This window comes from Sebastes fasciatus, chromosome 23, assembly GCF_043250625.1.
Source record: "Sebastes fasciatus isolate fSebFas1 chromosome 23, fSebFas1.pri, whole genome shotgun sequence".
NCBI lineage: Eukaryota > Metazoa > Chordata > Actinopteri > Perciformes > Sebastidae > Sebastes > Sebastes fasciatus.
The window spans coordinates 9,722,358-9,747,526 of record NC_133817.1 but is presented as its reverse complement, the minus strand read 5'-3'; the positions used below and the strand labels follow the sequence as shown (position 1 = coordinate 9,747,526).

The 25,169-nt window shown below is 36.2% G+C and overlaps 2 protein-coding genes across 2 annotated transcripts in view; both read left to right on the top strand.

Moving 5' to 3' along the window:
• Positions 1-2,696: 2,696 nt before the first annotated feature.
• Positions 2,697-8,643, top strand: ssbp1 (single-stranded DNA binding protein 1). Its single transcript, XM_074625531.1, has 7 exons — positions 2,697-2,819; positions 4,553-4,624; positions 4,908-4,965; positions 5,064-5,204; positions 6,487-6,574; positions 7,175-7,263; positions 7,666-8,643. The coding sequence occupies exons 2-7, from the start codon at positions 4,601-4,603 to the stop codon at positions 7,707-7,709; spliced, it is 444 nt and encodes a 147-aa protein (XP_074481632.1). The 5' UTR covers positions 2,697-2,819; positions 4,553-4,600; the 3' UTR covers positions 7,710-8,643.
• Positions 8,644-11,387: 2,744 nt separating this feature from the next.
• creb3l2 (cAMP responsive element binding protein 3-like 2) overlaps positions 11,388-25,169 on the top strand; it is a 30,473-nt gene continuing 16,691 nt past the window's right edge. The window contains exon 1 of the mRNA XM_074625867.1: positions 11,388-11,880. Coding sequence (XP_074481968.1) covers positions 11,782-11,880 — 99 coding nt within the window. The 5' untranslated portion in view covers positions 11,388-11,781. The remainder of the gene's footprint in view (positions 11,881-25,169) is intronic.

Genomic DNA, 25,169 nt, shown 5'->3' with positions numbered 1-25,169 from the left:
ATCTGTGATTTAAAAACAGTGGTGGAAGAAGTACTCAGATATTTTACTAGAAATACTCTGTTACAAGTAAAGGTCATGCATTCAGCATTTTAGTACAGTAAAAAGTACAAAAGTATTAACATAAAAATATACTTAAAAAAACAATCGTAACAGTACCCGTTTTATTATTGATGCATTAATGTGCAGCTGTTGAAAGAGGAGCTAATTTCACTTTATATACTGCTGGGTAGCTTGTGAATTCCCCCAGGGGTCAATAAAGTTTTAGAATATTACATCATCATTTATGTGTGGATTAAATTTTGTATTATTAATCAGAATCTGCAAATAAATAACTAAAATCATCAATAAATGTAATGCAGTAAAAAATACAATATTGGCTCTAAAAGTTTAAAGTAGCAGAAAATGAAATACTCTAAAAGCAGTAGTGGAATTCAGATCCGTAACTTAAGTAAAAGTACTAATACCGCACTGTGAATATACTTTGTTACAGCATTCAAAACCTTAATTAAGTAAAAGTATTATCAGCAAAGCATAAACCTATAAACTACTAAGTACTCATTGTGCAGTAAAATGTTCCCTGTCAGTCTTTTACCATCATATTTGATGTTTTCGGACTAATATATTACTGCAGTATTACTGTGTATGTTGCATTTGATTACAAATTCTTTCATTAGTCACACCTCTGTATCTTCCAGCGTAGTGGTACCACATCTTAACTGTGCACAGAGTGATCTTTTACTTTTAGATTAATTACATTAACATATTTTTCACATTTGTAATCTTTCTTAAATAAACAATACATTCTCAATTTTGTCTTTTGCCATATTTCCTATGATTGTGTGCATTTAGACTTTAAACTCCACAACATGGTGTCAATCCAGCAGCTAAATTCATTGTAGGTTCAACACTTTAAATCAACTATTTACATACAAATACATGTTTGGACCAGTTTTTAAATGAAAATAGTGTCAGAAAACAGTTTCACCAAAAGGACTCACAGAGTTTGAGGCTCGTTCCCAACAAGTCCACGAGGGCTCAGAGAAATCTGCTAGTGCACGTGAGCTGTGTGGTGAACTTTAAACCCTCTCTTACATACTTGAGGGGATTTCTCCTCGCAGCAATCCCTCCTATAGCATGTTGAGCCCACCCCGTTGTGGGTTACTTATCACCTGGGGGGACTTTAAACATTGATCCAGCTACAGGAAAAGGACATTTACATGTATCTTTTAAGGCAATTAGATGGACAAAAATTATATTTTCTTTGTACAATGTGTTGTTAGATTTGATTTGATATCTTAAAAATACTATATTTCTGTTTACTCCCACTGGCTGCATCCCTGTACAATCAGTTTTGTTGGTTGTTGTATATACATATTGCTTTGTTAATAAAGTTAGAGAATAAACTGAAGGTGTGAAATGTCACTGGGCCAGAGGTCAGTGGGCAAGGTCCTCCAACAAGATCAGAGCAGTCATTGTTACGCAAGAAAATCACGTTATGAATTTATCACACCTGCACCTGTTAATCATCTGCATTTAGATCCCAATAATCAACGTTCTAAGGTGATCAATAATAATATAGATAGTAGCACTCATGGAAAGTGTTTTACAATAATTGTTGGGGTAAATAATAATAATAATAATAATATGGTAAAAACCTTTATAGCTTCACGCAAGGCACAAAATAAAAATCAAAAGCCTTAAAATCAAATTATAAAATAATCTGTTAGAGAATTTAAAGGTAACAAAAGTCTAAATGAAAATGACTTTAATAATAATAATGAACTTTTTTTTCTATGGCTGAAATCACATTGCACCAACTACAGGATTACAACGGCTATAGTGATGTTGGTAATCAATTGGCTTAAATTCACAAATTTAAGATACCATGAGTCACAACATGAAGTACAGAATAAAATCTCACTAGTCCTGAAGCTCTGCCCCCCAACACCAGGTTTTCAGGACAGACACCAAACAATCTGGCACAACCAAATCATCTCAAAACAAAAAGAAAATTATATCAAATTTTGGAACTAAACCACAAAATAAATTAGAATTCAATTTGACCCTAAACAGAGATTACACGGTGGCAGAGTACCTGACCACTGTGACTGATATTAAATTTAGACAAACATTGATAATGTACAGACTGAGTGGACACAGTGTGACCATAGAAACAGGCCGTCACAGGCAGAACAGACTACCTAGGGAGGCCAGGCTGTGTTCACATTGTTATACAAGAGAGGTGGAGACAGAATGTCACTTCTGATTGTGCTGTGAAAAATAAAAGGATGTGAGAGATGCTTTCTTTGAAAAATAAATAACATATGTCCTGAGTTCATCCATCTCCCCGATCCTCAGAAACTACCGTACTTATGTGGGGAGCAAAATCAATGTGCAATATTAGCTGCAAAATATCACATATTAACTGATTAACTACATCTGTAAAATAATGTATATTTAAAATGTATATTTGGTATATTGTGATTGTGATTATTTCTTGTGAAATATAATTATTCATTAATATGTAATTTCGCTTTGGCAATAATGTAACCTGACCATTATTTATTTTCCTTTCCTTACATTTAATTTGATTTGTTGTAATTATTTTTTTATTTCTATACTATGAAATATATTCAATACATTTTTTTAACATGTTAATGTAACTATTGTATTGAACTTTCTAAATAAATAAATAAAAAAAAGTTACGAAGCGGAACTTTAACGACTTCCGGTAGGTTGTCGGACCTGTATTGGTGACGGACCGGAAACAGCGTGAGGTTACAGAAGTCTCATCTGAGCGTTGTGAAGTCATCCACCTGGTGAGTTTTAAAACAAGCTACTTTGTCCTTCTTCTAGCAAACTCTTGTCACCGTTTCCTACCAACACACCACCGTCTATCTGCTGTTCACCTGCTGTATCATGTAAACAAGAACACGTGGTGGAAAAGGTTGATTTTAAAGATGTGTTTCCTGTTCTCATCCTCATGGCGGGAGATCCTGAAGCCTCACTGCTGCTGTGACTTTGGATCCACGTTCACATGTTTGATTTTTCAGCGTAGCTGGATATAAAACAGCTTTATATATCTATAGTCTGCAGACCCAGAAACCTGAGCAGATCTCTCTGTAGCAACAGTCATCTCACCTGACTCCATTCACTAATCTGTTGATTGTGTTGCTGCTTTGCCTGATGGTTACATAAAGATAATAGTGTTGTAATCTGATTTAAACACCGACTTTACAGCACATAGAACAAGTAAACATCACTGTATGATAATAATATATGTATATGTATATATATATGTATGTATGTATGTGTGTATATATATATATGTATATGTATGCATATGTATGTATGTGTATATATATATATGTGTATATATATATATATGTATATGTATGCATATATATGTATGTATGTATGCATATGTATGTATGTATGTGTGTTATATGCATATATGTATGTATGTGTGTATATATATATGTATGTGTGTGTAAATATATGTACTTATATATATATATATATATATACACACATACATATATGTATATGTATGCATATACATATATGTATGTATGTATGTGTGTTATATATATATGTATGTATGTGTATATATATATATATGTATGTATGTGTGTAAATATATGTACTTATATATATATATATATATGTATGTATATATATATATGTATGTATATATATATATATATATATATGTATATATATATGTATGTATATATATATATATATGTATATATACATATATGTATATATATATATATATGTATATATATATATATGTATGTGTATATATATATATATATGTATATATATATATATATGTGTATGTGTATATATATATATGTGTATATGTATTAATGTATGTATATATATATATATATATGTGTGTATATATGTGCGTGTATATATATGTATGTATATACGTATATATGTGTGTGTATATACGTATATATGTGTGTGTATATATATGTATGTATATACGTATATATGTGTGTGTGTATATATATATATATATATATATAGTTTTATATCGTAATAAAGAATAATACTAAAACATAAATAAATACAAATAATAAATAAAATGATCACATAAACCACAGCATGGGTAAAATAATATTAGTAATAATAATACACGTATACATACTGTATATATTTTCAAACATAATATAAACAAATACACAAAGTCAATGTACAAATATTTTTAATCAGATATTTTTACCTTTTCATTAATAATTTTACTGCTTTTGTGTTATACACACAGTTAACAGCTTTGTTACAACTAGTTAAAACTAGTACAACAGTCCTATAAATCCTCCAATTTATGAAGGTTATAATGTTATTTTTTTGTTCAAACTGTTAGAGAGGTGAACTATATGATTACTTTTCTTATATCAATTTGGGTAAATATAAAAGCCCACCCTCCCTGATATAGTTCACCTTCGTTATATAGTTTAATTTTGTAAGCTTGTATACATTTCTGCTGCCTTAAAGATGACATTTATACATGGGATTTTCTGCCTTCTTTGTTGTTCAGATCAGTCTGTTTAAAGGTTCCCAGAGCTGTGTGTGGAAGACAGACAAGATGTTGAGAAGTGCCTCAGCACAGGTGAGCAAAACATGATTTATTACTGTTGCACTGGATATATTTTCTTTTCATCTAGCTACACTTATAGAAAGATGATCCTGAGCACTCGTAGCATCGACTGAGAGTTTATTGATGTTGTTTTTATTGAGCAGACTTGCAGACACAATTTTAAGCCATAAATTGAAATTCTTAGCTATTATTTATTGCATTGTATATCCAAAGTATATAAATATCTGAATTGATGAGAAGAAAGGGATAAAAACACTTAAATGTAAAGTAACTATTTGATCTCATCCCTCCACAGATCTTCAGACAGGTGGTGAGATACAGCAGCACAGACACCAACCTCATCCTGGAGAGATGTGAGTAAACGTTCTTATACATCCTCGACTCTCTCTCATTAAGTAAACCTATCCATCTCTAATGTTTAATAATGTGGATCTCCGTGTCTTTATTCCAGCGATAAACCGTGTGCAGCTGTTAGGCCGAGTGGGTCAGGACCCGGTGATGAGACAAGTGGAGGGTCGTAACCCGGTTACCATCTTCTCGTTAGCGACCAATGAAATGTGGCGCTCTGGAGACGGAGAGACGAGCCCAACAGGTACAATGTCAACAATGTGACACTCAAAAACTGTCTTTTATGAAGCACATATCATTACAAGTAAACTCTGGGCTTCAAAACTTTGACTGTTGCCATGGTAATCGACCTCCAAATCAGTATTTGAATGCTTTGTTTTTGTTTTTTGTTTATATATATATAAGTATGTAATAATAATAATGTATATCACTGTGTGTACAGTAGTGCGGCACTGTCCTGAAGCTTTGAATACCTTTGAATCTATAACAGATAATACATATTGTATTTATTTTCCCACCACATTTGTCTTGGGAGTCACTGAATCTGCAATTCAGAGCGGCCTGACCTTCCTATCTTGTTTTTCTCGTCAGACACTTGTTATGTTATGTACTTGCTGAAGGACAACAGCAGAATAAATAAATCCGTCTGTTTGCACTTCAGGGTTGTGGCTGAAATATCCTTTTGACATGTCAGTGTGACCGTTTTTCCTCCAAGAACTGTGTTGGTGAAGGTGCACACATTTATTTGATGTCGCTGTCCAGTGAAAACCAATTCCAAACTTGGCGATTTTTAAAATCTTTCACATAAACGTGCTCCTTTTAACGGACTGAGGAAATTCTTGTGCCAAATAAACCATTCAAATTGCTTGTGTGTTTATTTTAGCGATAAACACACAGGAAAACTTTGTTTGGGTTGACCTAAAGTAAATAATTTAAGGCAGCTAAAGGACTTATTTCTATAATGAGCTAAAAAAGAATTACTTAGCTTTGGAGTTGATGTTTAAATAAGGTAAAATATTATAATTACTGTTGCATCAGCTGTAAATTGTCCTTGTCATATTTTGCCACTAGAGGTCAGTGTTACAACCTGACTTCAGTCTCTATGAGCGTGAACACATTCTGCATTATTGTTGGATTTTAAGGATTTAAATGACCATAAACAGCATGTGAAGGTGGATTAAAACAGCACAGATTAGGCACAATGTCTGACTGTCCCTGAAGTATTCATCTCCAACCATAATGCATCGTTCTATGGAAAACTGAACCCGCCAAAATAAAAAAAAATTATAAATAAATGACTCGATAAATCAATAAATATGACACTTAATGTGCCAAAGATAATATTAAAAATACATATAGACATTCATTGTTAAAAAGTGACATGTAAGGGATAATGTACAGCGAGCCGGTCATTGTTGTGAAAGAAACAACACGACAGGGTGATGCCACGGAGGGATGGACCCCGACGTGGAGCGTGAACTATTGTCCATGAGGCTGATTTATGTGCTGCTGTTTTGTGACTCCAGGTGACATCAGTCAGAAGACGACGTGGCATCGCGTGTCCGTGTTCAAACCCGGTCTGAGAGATGTGGCCTACCAGTACGTCAAGAAAGGGTACGGGCCGAGGACTACACCTCCAATACATTTGTTTATTTTCTTTACTTTTTTTTGATAGTATAGTATAGACCGTCAGACAGGAAGTTGTGGGCGGAGAGATGACATGCAACAAATGCTCTCCGGGGCGTTCTGGTTTTGTGGTCGGACCGCTGCGTCTCTGAAAGTGATGCTCTATGCAAAATGTATATTTTCGGCATCTTAAAAGCTTTAAAAGTGGCTGCACACATCTATTTTTTTTTTTCCTCACAAAGAACAGCAGCGAAGGTTAAATTTATTTCAAGTTACAGAGGATTCCTGTGGGGAAGTTTTCATAACAGTAATACAGACTGAAAACATCCATAAAAACTTCTTCTCTCTGGATGATCTACTGAACCGCTAATTTAAGCTGATCACAGCTGCTGTTTTCTGTCCGTTAGGAATCTAGACTGAGTGTTTCATCATAACGTATAAAACCATAAACTGGGGATGCAAATAATTATTATATATTTATGTCTTTTCTGGATTGTCAAATGTATCAACCATTACAGTCCACCTCAGCCAACAAAAAACTCCTAATAGAGGAACCTTCATGTGACTGATCCTGAGTCTCTCTTTCAGGTCTAGGATTCTAGTGGAGGGGAAACTGGACTACGGAGAATATACGGACAAGAACCAGGTCAGACGCCAGGCCACCACCATCATCGCAGGTCAGACAACAAACAAGCTTCTATCCAACAACATGCACCTCTTTGTGTTGTGTCTCATGTCTGAAGTTACAAGTTAGGGTTAAATTAAGGGTAACTACTGTATTTTTCAATCCTATTTGCTCATGTTTTTATGTCTAACTGACTAAAGGCCCAGACACACCAAACCCGACATCAAAGAACTAGCGTCGATGAAGGCCGACTGTTGCGTCGCCTTTGTTTTGGCCGTCGAGTCTCATTTGAACACACCGCAAAGACTACAGCTGACGGCCAGTTAAAATGTACGTTCTGACGGCTGACGACCCCAAACTGTCCGACGGCCGACCGTTGGCTTGGTGTGTCAGGGCCTTTCGGGAGATTCTTCTCATGTTCGTTTAGTTAAATGATTTGTTTCCTCTCTTCCAGACAACATCGTCTTCCTGAGCGACAACATCCGAGACAGAACCTGAAGCGTTTTCCTCTTCGTCTCCTCTCAACAACAACAAAACAACTTATTTTTGTATTCATACAAAAACGAGACTGAACGCCCCCTTTTAGTAATGAAACTGACTGACCCAAAGAGAAGGGGGGGACAGAATATGCTGCGACACTCTGGAGCCTCCTGCAGAAGCAGAAATACACTTACTGATTATGAATATGATTATGCTTCTTGTACATAACCGTTACAAGGGTTCAGTTTTTGCGTGTTTAGTAAAATACACTGAAAAACTGTGTCTGAAGACTGAAGTTGTAGCTCTGTTAAGAGCAACTTTTACCTGTGTTGAGGATCATGGACAAAAGTTCTTTATAGTTTTTCTTCTTTGCGTCAGTTAAGACGACCTCTTCTTTAAACTCAGTGAATCAGAAACAGTGTCTTGGTGAGGAAGACGATTAATCAGGAAGCGACCAGTCTGGTGGCCGTAATTTGTCCTGCGAGATCATCGCTCTCATATATGATTGTTGGGAATTATGTGCAGCTGCAGAGGGATTGTCATTTCATGGGATTTGTCTCTGTGTTAAATGTCAGCTGTCTTTCTTGCACTTCTCTTCATGCAAATCTCTCGTGAATGAAGGTTGCTCAACTGGAGAGAAATATGCACAAAAAAAACAGACCGGCATGCAAATTTAGAGGAATCACGTTCAATTAAATTCGTCATTTCCCCCTGTTTCTCCTGCATTTTGTTCCCCTGTTCACATCCCTGACTTGTGCATAGTTATACCCGGACATTAATGTATGTATTTGATGTTTATTTGATGTTTTATCTTCTGTTTTCTGCTTTGTCACTCTCTTGTCAGTTGTTATCACTCGTATCTGTTTTTCATTTCCTTCCTGGGCAGCACCTCTACCACTGCTGCTTCATTTCTCTGTAATGCTTCCTATAATAGACCTTTTTGTTCCCCAGACTATTTGTTTTTGTCACATTTGTGTTCATCTTCTACAGTCAGAGCATGTATGATTTAACCTCCCAGTGTTAATAATTGCTCCTGAATTCACTTACAAAGCACTTTATAGAGGAGAAAAGTTGCATAGAAACTATATAAACAAGTATTTTATGGAAGTGTATGCAAATATTTTTTAATTAATTCTTATAATTTCATTAGTGGACGTTGATTGGCTGTTTCTGTGACGGGGCGGGCTTAAGTCAAAGGTATTCTTGGCCTAACGTTATTGGTTGCAGGATGTCTCAAAGTCTTTTTTGATTGGCTGCGTCACCTGTCAGTTAAAGTCTCAGAGCTATGCAGAGCATAGATATAAAACAAGACTACTACTTGTAGTATTCTTGTCAGTGTACTCCTTCAATACTTCTTGGGACTAAATTGGCCCACTTTAATTTATAAAAGTATAATTTAAATATACGTTGAGTACACAATTAGTTTACATTACATATTTTGTACTGCTACTATGATATGAAGTGAACTTCTAGGTATACAGTACTGTTAGTTGTTAGTACAGTTCGTTTAGCACTTAGACAAATGTACTTTTCTGTGTACTTTTCAGTATAAGCCAAATATACTTGGACTTTTCTGTATACTTGCCAAGTACACTTAAACTTTTCTGTACTTGTCGGTATAAGCTACGGATACAGTATGTTCAGAATACCAAAGACATGTTATGTTAACCCTCTGAGACCCATAATAGTCCAGTTTTTGTCTTTTTTAGGGGGAGATAGCAGGTCAACAGTAGATGTCACATAGAAGGGGTGTTCATCATCTGAAAGCTGGGAGATTAATTTGAGATGCAGCACTGTGTGTCAAGTTGAAACATGAATTAATTAATTAAAATAAATAGTGAAAGTGTATCAAGGCTTAGGAAATTATGATAGAAGTATATGATGGCCATTCCCATGCTCTCTTGTGTCTGATAAATTGCAATTTTTGCATTGATACCAATTGTTACACAGATTCGGTGCTAAATTTAACCATTTTTTACCACTTGAGAATTGATAAAAAATTACCAATAATCCCTCAAAAATACCACATTAAGACAATATTGAATATTGAAAAACAATATTGATGTATTGGTATAAATACAAGGGTTATAAGGACAATATAAAAGTTTAAAACTGGACCCAGGTCAGATGAACATGTCTCATCTAGTATTTTATATCTATGTGCAGAGCTGCTCGGTCGAATGGGCTTTAAACAGAGGAGTGATCTGATTGGTCAGGCAGCTGGATGTGGGCGGGGCTTAGAGTTGTGGGGAAACCTGTGGATTCAGTTTAAAGAAGATACGTCATTAACCAGGAATTAACCAGGGTGAGACCGGAAATGGGTGGAGTGGATTTAAAAATAAAAGCTCAAAAATAATCCCTAACAGGCTTGAGGGCGCAAGTCATTTTTTTAAATAAAAAAAATAAGTAAATAAATAAAGTGAAACAAATAAAACAAATAAAAAAATTAATAAAAAAAATAATAAAAATATATATGTAATTATGTATATATAATATAAAACATAAATATATGTATATATATATATATGTATATATATATTTAAATATATATATATACATATATTTATATATATATATATGTATATATATATTTAAATATATATATACATATATATATATAAATTAAAAATAAAAATAAAGTGAAAAAATAAGTAAATACATAAAGTGATTTGACTGGATAACTGACGAAATCAACAAAACAATTTACTAAAATTATAATCATAATACACACACAAAAAAGATAATTATTATATTATTTAATTATTAATTTATTATTATTACTTGGATAAAAATATACCAAAAAGTAAAAAAAAGAAGATATTTATATCTGATTTTGATTGACCATTTCTTTTTAAAAAGTTTCCTTCAGTAGGTTTTTTATTTTTATTTTAACTTTATCTTGTGGCTTGAGGGCGCAAGTACATTTTCTTTATAACAAAATAAATAAATAAATAAAGTAATTTACAGTAATTACATTTTCACCGGATAACTGACGAAATTTAAAAAAAAATACTAAAATTATAATCATAATACACACACATAAAAATATCATTATTTTATTATTTCATTATTAATTAATTATTATTACTTGGATCAAAATATACCAAAAAGATATCTTTATCTGATTTTGATCAACACTTTTTTTTTTAAAGTTTCCTTCAGTAGGCTCTATCATTTAAAATGTGCTGTTTTTATTTTTATTTTACTTATGCTGATCACTCGTGCAATAATTATCTGATGCTGTGCAATACTTATATAATTATCTGATGGACACTTTGTGCAATAATCTGGCAAAACTGTCATCTCATCAATATACAGATTGTATTTTTATATTTTATATTGTATTATCTTTTATATTTTTTATATTTATATTGCACTATCTCTCTTTTTTTAATTATTGTATCATCTTTTCATTAGCACCTATGGGATTGTCACAATCTAATTTCGTTGTACTACACAATGACAATAAAAGGCTTGAATCTTGAATCTTTATCTTGTATAGAAACTGAAGAGCAATGGGGCTGAAATGGGAAGCTTTATTTTGAAATTCAAAACCGGAAACTGTAGTTTGTCAATGCAGGTATTTGATACAATAGTGTCATAAACAGCTGGAACAGCATGAACAGCTGGAACACTTCACATTTTATGCCCTTTATATATTATATTGCATTTATATCAACAGTCTGACTCACTTTTATTGATTTTATTGAATTAATTGAGTCTATTTCCTCTATTTTCTGTGTTTTTCTGTGTGACTCCTCCCACACATTCCTGTGTGTCTGGGCTGTGAAGAAGAGGAGGAGGAGGGAAGAAAAGGGAAGAGAGAAGCAGCAGAAAGCTGAAGCACAGAGACGAGATGATTAACAACAACAACACACAGCTTCAATCTGACACAATAAGTATTTATCATCTCTAAAGTCTAGTATTAGTGTTTCTCCTCTTTTATAAAGTTGTTGGGAACTTGTCTTTGAGTTGTTGGAGTTTCCAGTCGGACTGCATTGCAACAAAAACACCCCCACTCTTGTTTTTTTCGTCGCAAAAACAACAACAAACCTTCCAGAAGAGCAGAGAGAGAGTCTGGAGAGAAACCATGGAGATCCTGGACAGTACTGAACCGTTTCTACACTGGGACCGGAACCTTAGTGAGCTGTCCGAGGCAGGGGAGGGAGACTGTGTGCTGTACACCAATGTGAGTGATCGATCAGATATCATCAATATCGTGTGTGTTTTATATGTTTTTTTATGATGTCCTTGTTTTGTGATCTTTTTATTTATGTAAAGTGCCTTTGAGTTTTTAGAAAAGAACTATATAAATAAAATGTATTATTATTATTATTATTATAGAGGGAGGATTAGAGGATGTGTGTTGATCGATCAGGGTGATTGGCTCTGATGATAAATAATCAGAATAATCTCAGTTTGATGAAGAGGAGGAGGAGGAGGGATGTGTGTGGTACCCGGCTCTCCGTTCACATTTTGAGCCTTGAGGTCCAGGATGCAACTTTTCTCTCAGCCTCCTTTTCTTTTCTTTTAAACACATTTATAGCAGAAATGGTGACAAAGTATTGAAAATAACAGACATAAAGTTTTAATATGAACAATAATGTTAAGATATGAGCTCTGGGGAGGGGATATATGAGAGGGGAAACCCACCTGTGCTCAGTTTGGTCTGGGATTATATAGTCTAGGGCTGCAATTAAAGAGCTGCAACGATTAATCGATTAATTGTCAACTATTTTTTGTATTGCCAACTATTTTAATAATCAATTAATCTGTTTGAGTATTGTTTTTTAAAGAAAAAAAAGTAAAAATTCTCTGATTGCAGCTTCTTAAATGTGAATATTTTCTGGTTTCTTCACTCCTCTATGACAGTAAACTGAATATCTTTGAGTTGTGGACTTTGGGAAACATTGTGACTATTGATCCACATCTATGGAGCTTATAGCGACTGATAACTCCTATTTAACAGCCTGACAACAGACCAATCAGCTGGCTATTGAGCTTGAACTTGTACTGCTTTTTTTTGTTGCCATTTATGTGATTTTCTTCTGTAGCCCTGTGGAAGATGTATCTATCTTTGTTCTCATCACATAATACAATGTCGATCAGCAGAAAACTTCCAGTAATTTCTCCCTGTAATCCTAAAATATTCCTGTAATAGACGACAGCAGCAGCTGCAGCTCGCTTGTCCGATACTTTCTGCTGATATTCTGCAGGAACTGTAGCCTCAGGACTCGTTTAAAGGACCGACATTTAAAGGGTGAATGCTCTGAAGATCTAACAACACAAGTCTTTACCTGTCTGCAGGTTTTCCTAGAGGTGTGTGTGTTTATGTGTGTGTGTATGTATTGTCTGAGTCTCAGGGCTCAGTCGGCCTCTGTGGTGTCTGATTCCCATCTTGCAAGCCAGCTGGATTTTTCCCCTGTAAACCCAAACGCTCCCTCCCATCGTCTCCTCACACACACACACACACACACGCACACACACACACACACACACACACACAGAGAGAGAGAGAGACTTATGACTGGAACACACTTCTTCAAGTTACATAACTGAAGGCGAAAGGCCATTTTTAAGCAGTTTGACTGAGGAGATGCTGTGTGTGTGCAACCTATCATGACTATTTACTCTGCATACTGGCAAAAACTCAAACTTTTAGACTCAAACGTGTTCACAAAATATTCAACCTCGTCTCCTGGAAACTACGTTTGTAAAGTACATCTAATTTGTAACAACAAATACGTCATACGCCACTCAGATGACATATTCTTCAGAAATCAGAAATACCCCGGGGGGCGTTACAGTTGCTCTTATATAAACATAAAGAAATGTAAGAAAATAGAAATAAATGATGTATATAATGCTACAATATAATTAAAGAAATATAAGTACTAAAGTTAAAAATGAGACAATTAGAATATAAGGAATATTAAATGTATACAAATGTGGTGTAAACCTTTTTAAACAGGAATTAAAATTCCAGTATATAATGTATATAGTATATAAAACATAGAACTGAATTTAATAGATTGGCCCCATTGTCACAGATACCCGATCCAGCTATTTAAGTCAGTATCGGCCCGATATATGATCGGGTATCGGTGCATCCCTAGATTTAAACCGATATCTTTGGGTTTTTGACTTGTCGGTTAACAAAACACACATTTTAAAGACATCATCATGGACTCTGGGAACTTTTGATGACAATTTTATTGATCAAATGATTATCGATTGGAGCTGCAACTAACGATTATTTTCATAGTCTCGATTAATCGATTAGTTGTTTGGTCTATAAAATGTGGATCAGTGTTTCCCTAAAGCCCAAGACGACGTCCTCAACTGTCTTGTTTTGTCCACAACTCAAAGATATTCAGTGTACTGTCATAGAGGAGTAAAGAAACCAGAACATATTCACATTTAAGAAGCTGGAATCAGAGAATTTAGACTTTTTTTCTCTTAAAAAAATGACGTAAACCGATAAATTGATTATCAAAATAGTTGATAATAGTCGATAATCGTTACTGTGATGCTCAAAGTTGAACCAAAGTTCCTCTCCAGGTGTTTTAATATGAAGCCTGCAGCACACAGAGGCCAGGTTGTGTGAAGCAGCAGCACTAAGATGCTCTTGTTAGTGAGCGTAGTGGATATTCTATATATAGTAAAGTATGAATAGTATGTGTGTGTGAGTGTGTGTGAGGGAGGGGGGGTGCATGAAGACTGCAGTGTTTGAGTCTGAGGAACAGACTGGAGTCTTTGTTGGGTCTCACTCTCACTTTCTCTCTGCGGGGGGGTTCGTTGACTTGAGATTCCTCACAACAATGTAAAGACTCTCAGAGTCGGTCGCACATGTGGGATCCTCCATCTTCAAACGTCTGCTTCTCTCATCACTAACACATCCCTCACATCTCCCTCTCTCTCTCGCTGTGTCTCTCTCTTTGTTAGAAAGCTTCATAATCAAGTTCCTCAGGTTTTAGAATAACAACAGAGCATCAATGCCGACAATCCTTTTGACGTCGTCCTGACGTAATAAAAGACGTGTGACGTGACTTGTATCTATTTCAGGAGAGGGAAAGCATGCACTTAAACAGGAGCCATCAATCAACAATATATTTGTTTCTTCTGCAGTTTTTCTCTTAGAACCCAATCCAGATTACATTAATCATGCTTCCTGTTTGGCTCAATTTAGTCTTTTACATAATGTAAATGGTAAATTATAAATATTAGGATTTCAAATGATGTTTGATTAACCATGTAAACTATGAGTCTGCTAGATTTTTTAAATGTATTTAATATAGTCAAAATACACATAACAAACACGACAATATGATGACATGACAATATAACCTCAAAAAGAAGAAGAAAAAGTAAAGAAAACACTTTGACAAAAGGAAAATAAATAAATAAATATATAAATAAATAATTAGATAAATAGATAAATAAATACATATTAAATAAATAAATAAAATGAATAGATAAATAAATTAAAAATAGATAAATAAATAGATGAATTAATTAATGAATTAAAAATTAATGAATAAATAAATACAAAAATATAAATAGATAAATAAATAGATAAATACAAAAATAAATTAGAAATAAAAGAATAAAGAAATTAATTAAAAATGAAAAAATAAATAAATAATTAGATGAATAAATGAATAAAGAAATAATGAATAAATAAATGAGTAAAATGAAAGTAAAAAATAAAGTAAATATATAAATATCCAGAGACAAAAATAAATTTAATAGGATCTCCTCAGTAATTCAAATAATTAGGTTGACAGTACAAACACGTTTAGAAACTGAAATATACATATGATCGGTACAGCATATTTAATATTTCATAATATAGAGCAAATGTTTTGTATTGTGCTACATTTTGCTGGTTTGCAGCAATTATTTTTTTCCAAAAGAAATTGTCTTCACAGTGTACTTTTCAGCTTGCCTTGGTTTGAGGAAACTTGGATTCCTGTCAGACCGTTCAGGAAATGGACAGAGAAAGCGAAAGACAGAGAGAGAGTGTCCGTTTTTAAACTTAAATGCTATTTCATGCACTTGCACATTCTTGGCGTGGTGCTCAGCACATGTTGTACTCGTGAGGAGAAGACGAAGAGGACATGTGGAGGAGTGTATTTGCTGTGCAGCACATGCTTCAGGGCTTTCCTGCTCTGCGTCTGCTCACATAACACACAGCATACCTGCATATAAAGACTCACCTGTGTCTAGAAGTCCAACTCCAGCTGTAATACAGCACTTTCATTAACATACGTGATGGCTTTGACAGCTCAAAACAGGAGAGCGACGCTACAAACCCATGATGATCTTATAGACCATGATGCATTGCTGTAGATTAAACTAGCCAACAGGATATAAAGGAGTTAAAAAACATCTACAGCAGTAAAATGCAACATGACCGGGAACATTTTGCAGGACTTTCACTTGTAGTGGAGTATTCTCACAGTGTGGTATTAGTACTTTTAATCAAGAGAAGGATCTGAGTACACACACTCAGTTATTTTATTCAACAAGAACAAACACACACACACACACACACACACACACACACACACACACACACACACACACACACATGGCGTCGAAGGTAAACATCTTGATCCATGTGCTCACAGTGCTCAGCCTGTTCTCCGTCGGGGCAGGGCATCCTGCTCGCCGGTGGCCTCGCTCTGTCTCTGAATGCTCCATGTGTCTGTTGTGTCAGTCAGTTAGTACACACACACACACACACACACACACACACACACACCCAGCAGCCAGAGTTTATACACAGATAATGAATAAATGACGAAATAATTTCACAAGCAGTCACATTTTACTGCCAATCAAAGGTCAAGTGTGTCTGTTGTTTGTGTATACAGTATATATATCAGTGTTACTCACGTTCCAGCAGTGAAAGAAGTATTCAGATCCTTTACTGAGGTAAAAGTACTAACACTACACTGTGGAAGTACTCCACTACAAGTAAAAGTCATGCATTCAAATCTACAAACCTTACAAACCTTGAGCACTTTACTATTCTATACTTTTATATCTTAACATATTGTTCTACTAACTGTTAGAGCTCTGTGTATATATATACACACACACATATTTATTACTTTTCAATACATACTACATTCCTGTTTACACCTCTGTGTACATATAGTACTTCTCATCATGCATCTACATACTACATCCTGTTTACATTCAGTTTTCCCATCTGGAGTACTGTCTTCTACAAATTTACATTTCAACACTACTTTATGTTTATGCATTTTCCGGCTGATCCAAGAGGCTTTTTAAAGAGTTTATTTAGCTAAAGAAGGAGGAGGATATTCCCAACGCGTAAAGGAACATTTCATACTTCAGTTTATCAGAAAAATTCCAACATCAACACATCTGAAGATACGAGGAAGCAGATGAAACGTTGTAATCTGAAAAGTAACTAAAGCTGTCAGGTAAATGCAGTGGAGTAAAAAGTGTTAACCTAATATTTACCTCTGAGATGTAGTGGAGTAGAAGTAAAGTTAACATAAAATGGAAATACTCAAGTAAAGTACAAGTACATCAACTTTGTACTTGAGCTTCATTCCACTGTGTTTCAGTTTTGAATATTACAACCAGCCCGGCCTCTCTATCTATCTATCTCTAACTCAGATAAAGGAACTCACCTGTGCATGATAATGAAGCAGCAGTGTTTATTACCGCAGGTGTGGTGCCGGATCTTCAGGTTGGTTCACTGAGAGTTGACAAAGTGAAAAAGACTAAAGCTAACTTTTCCCTTAATTATTACATAAGTGTGTGGCTGGTATTGTTTTGTGAGTCTGTGTGTGAGTCATCACGGCAAAATGTGGTCCAGGAGACACTGACTGTAGCAGGAACTACCACGGAGGAGGTTTAGATGACTGTGCCAGGTATATTTCTGTCCATCTGTGGACAGATTTTGTCACCGTAATAGCGTCACAACTGTGCAAGAAGCAGTCATGAAACATTACAGGTGTGTAGTTGAGATCAAAATGAAGGTTGAGTTTGAAGATGGCTTTGGTAGGCAATGACGTCGAGTAGTTAGAGCCATGACAGCTCATCGGTCAGGCACAGGACCTGAACCAATCGGGTTACCGGTACCTTGGCGAGCACGGACGCCTGTCCAAAGCTAGCGCTTCTACATTTCTTTAAATACACATTTATTGCAGAATGAATCATCACTACGCTGGTTGTTAATGGGAAGGTCGTACACAAAATGTATTCTGATGTGACGTTTTGATCAGATATCACTCACGTGTTTCAAGGTTTTGGTGTCTTAGGGTCTAAAGGCTTCATCTCGGGTTTGAACAGTTTTATTCAGTCCAGCATTGCTTTAATCGGAGCCACCTTGCTGACTTGAACTCTTTTGGCTGTAGAAAGTGACACCGGGTTCGACACATGGTGCGCACATGGGACGAGTGAGGGACACGTTTTTCTCTTTTTCCAAATCTGATGCAACTTTTCTCCCGACTTTGAAAAGTGGACTCGAGTTCTGCTGCAGGCTGGCGGGCCGGCGGTCGTTTGAGAGCAAAAGCGAAGGTAGTAATCAGTGTGTGAGGGATCATTATGGAAAATCCACAGGAGCCTTCGTTCTCTGAGGCGAAGCTAAATTTACCTCCCCTGTCTGTATTTCTGTCTGTCTCTCTTGATTCTGCATTTCCCCGTCCCCCCCGTCTGCCCCCTCTGGTTTTGCTTTAGGCTCCATAAAAGGTTTTAAATGGATGTGTAGCAGCTTGTGTGTGGTTAGCAGGGTGTGGGCTTAATATCCCTGTGAGGAGTTTATACACCCAGCCTTAAAATGAGCCTGAAGGCACTTTTGTATACAGTAGCTGCCGCCTGGTGGAAATGCAGCTTTCCTTTTTTATTTTGTACATATAGCAGTTTTAAAGGATACCGATGTGGAGCTTTCTGCATGTTGGAAACATCAAAGTGTGTAAAGCCTGTAAACTGCTTATGAAACAGTCAGGTGTATGAGCTGTGAGACCCGCTCGGCTTTGATGTTTTTTTTTATGGATGTTGCAGCTCATATCCTGACTCAAAGTGTACAATCAAGACAGAAACCTCTTCATCCGCTGTCCAGTTAACCTTTCACCCCTCTTTCCAGCCCTCCTCCTCCTCCTCCTCCTCTCCAGGGTGAGCTGGAAGTCGAGACGAGTCGGCTCCTGTCCAAAATACCAGAAACTCCTCCATTGCTGCCATTTCTCCTCCTTCTTTCTTGTGAACTATGAGTGATTCATCTTTATTTCGCCCTCCAGCTCTCCCTTTCTTTCTTTTCCCCCTTTTTCTTTACCTGTTTCTTTAACTTTTTGAATCTTCATTTTCTCCGCTAAATTTCCATACAAACTGTTTTTCCACACTCAATATTCAGCCTGGTCTCCTAAAAATGACGTTCCCATACAACAAAACTGCTTTGTCTATTGAGTTTTGAGGGAAATGTATTTTCTCCCGGATTACGTTTGTTTATGACGTATTAAAAATGCATTCCTGATAGGGCTGTCAAAGTTAACGCAATAATAACGTGTTAACGCAAATTCATTTTAACGCCACTCATTTCTTAAACACATCAACACAACTTGCGATTTTTAGGTTGTAGCAGGATCAGTTTTAAAGCTAGAGAGAAGATACTGGTATCATATAAAACTAGACAACCTAAGGAATCTATTGGTACCAACCATGTCATACTAGCTCATCGCAAAAAAGGCTTAATAATGCTCCAAACATACGCTAAATTTCGGCGAGGAAAAACTGGCATGGCCATTTTCGAAGGCGTCCCTTGACCTCTGACCTCAATCAATCATCGCAGTTTGCCATGTTATGATTTGAGCATATTTTTTATGCTAAATGCAGTACCTGTGAGGGTTTCTGGACCGTATTTGTCATTGTTTTGTGTTGTTAATTGATTTCCAATAATAAATATATACATAAATTGTGTTAAATACTTGACAAATCAGAGCACAACAGATAAAAAATGTGCGATTCATTTTTGATTAATCACGTTTAACTACGAACAATCATGCGATTAATCGCGGTTAAATATTTTAATCGATTGACAGCCCTACTTATTAGCTTCAATCCTTAATATCAGTAGTGTTTTCAACATTTTAAAACCCGTACCTGACCAAATCGTACCTGGTTCATGTGTCTGCATTCCTAAAAGATCAACTCTCCATCACACCTTTTCTCTACATGAACCTTTCCATTTGAGGAGACATGAACAGGCTCATTCATCCCTGCAAAGTTCAGTGTGTGTCTTGACATTCTAGCATGCCTCTACTTGGCAAGCATCCGCCTCAGAGAGCTCCGCTTTAAGGGAGGAATTAAGATCGTAGGCGCGCCCAAACAAGTTTCCCAGAGAGCGTGATTAAAGCCATCTCTATGGGATACTCAAGACCGGCATTGACCCAGTTTTTACCCAGAATCCAGCAGGATGAGTCCTTTTCGTGAACATGAGTTCTTTACTGATCTTGACAACAATGTTTTGGGGGATAATCCAGCAGCAAACAACCAGATTAACACAATGAAAGCACTCAAAAAGAAAACTATTAAGTTTAGCTTCCTCTAATCTTCTCACTTCAGGACAGTATAACACCTCGATGTGATTCACAGCAGATACCTGTTGAGTGAGAGTTGATGGAGATGAAGAGGAGCAGTTTGTGTTGGACGAATAACATTTAAAAAGCACAAAAGGAGAGCAGGAAGAACTGGAAGGGGTGAGGCGGTTCACTGGTTGAGTAACGGCTGGATGTTTAATGGTACTTGATGAGCGGTCAGCGTTACAGAGCAGAGATGGAAAAAGTTATTCATGTGTGTGTGTCGACCCAGTTTATAACACTCAGGATGGGAGCGAGACATCAGGAGGCAGCTGTGCTTGTTTTTGACGGTCTCAGCTGTGTTTGAGGACAGGAAGAGTCTAGAGTAACCCCGAACATTGATTTAATGATGTGTTGCCAGTATTAAGTCCCTTATTATAATAAAGTTAACTCTTCTGTCCACCCAGAAGCTGCTCTGGAGCTTTCAACTGGACAAGAAACTGATAAAAATGTCACATTACAATCATTTTATCATCATCAAGTTAAAGGATAATTCAGGTGTTACTTTATACACAACTTATAATGTGTTTGTACGTCTCTTTTAATACTTGGTTCCTACTTTAGACGTAAATATTTAAAGGAGTATATCAACATTTTGAGAACACATATTTGGTTTCTCTCCACTCTCGCGGCTTTATAGTAAATCAACCCGATCTCATGTGAAGGCGTATAAATATCACAATATTACAAGGACATTCCACATGTCATGATGACGCATTTTAGGTTTTTGGCGTGTCATTTGTACGCCATGCAACAAAAATACGGTAACGGCCTCAGTTAGGTTTAGGAAAAACGTCATGCTGGGCTTAAAATAAGTAAAATACGTACGGAAAACACGTCACAAACATATTTACACAGATCCATTCACATTGCAGTCAGTAACAGACTACATGGCGCACAAATGACACACCAAAAGCAAGAACGGCGTTCTTATTGCACGCTAAATGCCTTGCTTGATATTATCATGTCATTGATACTCCTTTTCCTGAGTAAATGTAAAGCTAGGTTTAGGAAAAACATCATTGTTGGCCTTAAAATAAGCATGTAAACATAGTAAAATACATAAGGAAACAACCTCAAATAAGAACGGAAAACATGTCTCAAACATTTTTATGTGGATGCATTTACATCGCAGTCAGTAACAGACTACATGGCGTACAAATGACACGCCAAAAGCAAGAACGGCGTTCTTATACGCTAAATGCCTTGCATATTATCATTCATACGCCTTTTTTGTGCGACCTATTCGTGAGTAAATATAAGATATTTTGATTACTCTTTTGTAGCCTTATAGGCCCAGACACACCAACCCGACATCAAAGAACTAGCGGCAACAAAGGCGGACCTTTGAGTCGCCTAACACCGGGATGTTATCATGATTTTGACGGTAAAAGAATCTTTAGTTTCGTTTAAAGAAAAAAAGGCTCAGTAATTTACCTAACCCAGCTGGTCACTGTAGTTTTTAATCAAAAGGAGGAAATGCATTTGTTGGGGACTATTTTCAGCGGCGGATTAATCCACATGTGGTGCTCTAGTGAGTATTAGTGGCAGCAGGACGGTTTATTAGTGGGATGAGTCAAAATAAACTATATGTGTATGTAAGAACACGTCACCCAGAGGAAGAAGATATATCAGGTTTTGGATTATCAGACGATACTTGTTGTCAGAACAACTGATTGTTGAGTTTGGTGTTTTCATGGTATCTGTGGACAACACTGCCAGCCTCAAGCTGATGTTGTAGCTTCTACCAGTCTGGTGAAGTCATTGTGTGGGAAGAGTGTGGGGGGGGGTTGTACTCTGTGATAGGTCAGTATGACATAGACTGGAAAGTTTGAGTTACTGTGTGTGTTACTGTGTGTGTTTTGGGGGTAGGATGTTGAACTTTTGGGAAGCTTCAGCAGCCAGACGGTGGGGGGGATTTTACTAGAAGGGGGGACCTACGAAGAGGAGAAAATGAGACAGTTTTCCATTTGTCATCTTGTGGGTCTGTTTTTCTTTATCGTCTCTGTTTGAGGCCTCTTCTGTTCATCCGTATTACTAACTCACACTCTCTAATATCAGTGTCCGAGTGTCCGAGATAACGAGTGACTCAACTTTGACTCTGGATGTCTTCGTCTCCCTTAGTGACACTTCCTATTTTTATCTCACTTCCTGTCGTGGCTCTGCACGCACACACTCTGACTTCTTCTTTTAATCAAACATGAAACATTAATGAGACTGAAAAGTAGGTCGCGGGGGTCACGGTGTTCAACAGGAAATGGATATTTAGGCTTGGAAGAAGCTGGTTCGTAATGGATCTGCTGTGATTTTTCATGTCACATTCAGACGTTGTGTGTTTATGTATTCCTGTCCTAAACCCCGTGGGTGGAGAGTAAACACAGCCCTGCTGGATGTCACGCCTACTGTTATCCCCTCTCACATCCTGTTGTTTACACCCGTTAACCTTCACTCCAACCCCCGTCACATTAATGTTTAAAGAAAGAAACCAAATATATGATAATATCAAGACACATGTTGTTATTTATGTATATTTAGGAGCTTTAAAATCGACTTTTTGTTTAGCATATAAACCATAATGTTAAATAAATTCACACTGTATTGATAAAACAACACTTTTTCTCAACTATACACTAAATGCATACATAAATTTCCTCTTTTTTTGGGGGGGACGATGAAGATACACATCTAACGTAAGTATACAATTAGTCACTGTGACCTTTGACCCCGCTCAAACAGGAGAATCTGCCTTAAGGGTTGGGTGTGTAAACTGTCCCATTCAGTGCTCATCAGGAATAGGTGTTTGTATTGATTAGGGCTTTTATTTTCATTATATTATATTCATAAATCAGGCAGATTATCTGATAATTAATCTTCATGTCAGGATTTCCTTGTTAACTGACAACTTGCTGGAGATTATTTACTGTTTTTTGTCTTTCCATGACTTATTCTGCCTTTTCCTGGCGCACTTATGTCATGGCGTCAACGTTGACTTTTTATCACATAGCTTCCGTACTTAAGTAACGCCACTTCCGTTGTTATTTTAACCCAAACTACGATCTTTTCCTAAACCTAACCAAGTAATTTTGTAGCCTAAACGTAAGTAAGTCTATCTTTTCTGAAACTTAACTAAGTAGTTGTGTTGCCTAAACCTATCCAAGTTGTTTCATGGGAAGACAGAAGTTTATTTTGAAAAGATTGTATGCATGTAACAAGCGGAAATTGACACATGTTGCTGGTCATACGTAGGAAAATGCTTAAAAAATGAGGAATAACTTTTGGTAAGATATATATATATACGTTGGTGTATGTTGTACTTTATATCCTTGTGAGAACCAGTTAGAGTCTCTCTTGTAATGAGGACATTTCTGTGAAGCGAGGTCACTTCAGTTCTTCAGACATTACACATTACGGAGCGAATGATGTCAATAAGACAGATGTGTGTTTATGTGTCTGCATGCTGTTGGAAACGATGGTGTCACACATAAAGCTGCACCCTGTTAGTCCTCCAACACTAGTCCAGACATGAAGCCTTGGTGCTGATAAGACCCAGATAGCTGAAACCCTCCAAGGCCTGTGATTTGTCTTATTATGCTGAGACAAACGATATCAATGCCACAGCAAAGACGGCCTCAAGTCTCAGCGCTGTTACAACTAATGATAAGTGTTTCCAGAGTGATATATATATATAGTCCTGCTTACTATCAGGGTTATCTAACGTAAACACATAATGGTTTTAACAGATTTGTTTTGGTTCGCTACGCTGCAGCTTGTGTTGGGTTAGGTCACACATACCATACTCACTAATCTATGAGCACTGAACAGCTGTTTTTATACGCACCAGTTGGTCCAACACTTTAGTTAGGACTATAGGGGTGTTGTGATGTTATATTGACGATAAGCGTGATATTTTAAAACATTAAATATTGATATCATGTTAATAATACACATGCGTAAATAATGCAGCACCTCTTGAATGGTTACATTGTATTTTTTGTGTCATTTTGAGTGGCAAAAATGTGCCAAAACACGCAATAAACAAAGTGATTTTCTGTAGATATTGTGATAAATTCATTATCGTGAATTCTTTTGGCAACGATAATCGTGTATTAAAAAATCTGACGTCCCTAGTCCAGACATTCATGGTCCTCCAGAGATTAAATCTTAACAACTTTGGTGACTTTTTAGCCTGATAATCAGACTGAAAAGCCTGTTTCTTATCCTCCTTCATTCGGTCTGATATCATGTCCTTGTTTGCCGATTATTGCTTGGGAGAGGGAGATGTTTTGTTTCATTTTGGCCCAACTAAAATTAAATATTCGTGCCATTTTTGAGGAGTAGTCAACTAAACGTTTTTCATGATAATCAAAGAAATATGTTGATTTGAAAGTTATTTCCTATACGAAAGTCGACTAACAACGACCTGTACAGTTGTGTCACACTTATCCACACTTGTGGTTATTTTTGTGGCCATTTCTCTGCTACTACTTTTCATGGATGTAGCTATAATCTGGCTTTGGCCCAGGAAAATGGCTTTATGTGATGCTAATACATTTAATTTAAGCATGCTACACTGACACGGTAATGTTAGCCTTCAACTCAAAACACAGCTGCGCCTATAGATGAAGCTAACAAAGTAGTAGTTCAGGCTGCATTTTGACTCTGGAGTAAAAGACAAAATTGTAATTTTTCAAAAAGCTGCCGGCATGTTTGATGCACTTTTATTGGTATTGTTATTATCAGCTTATAAACTGCTCAGACACTAATGTACTGGCTCTATTTGACTTTGTGCACTTGAGGTTATTTACAACTATTAAAGATCGTATTCAGAGGAGCCGGTGAAGGAATCTCTGCCGCTCTTTTCTAC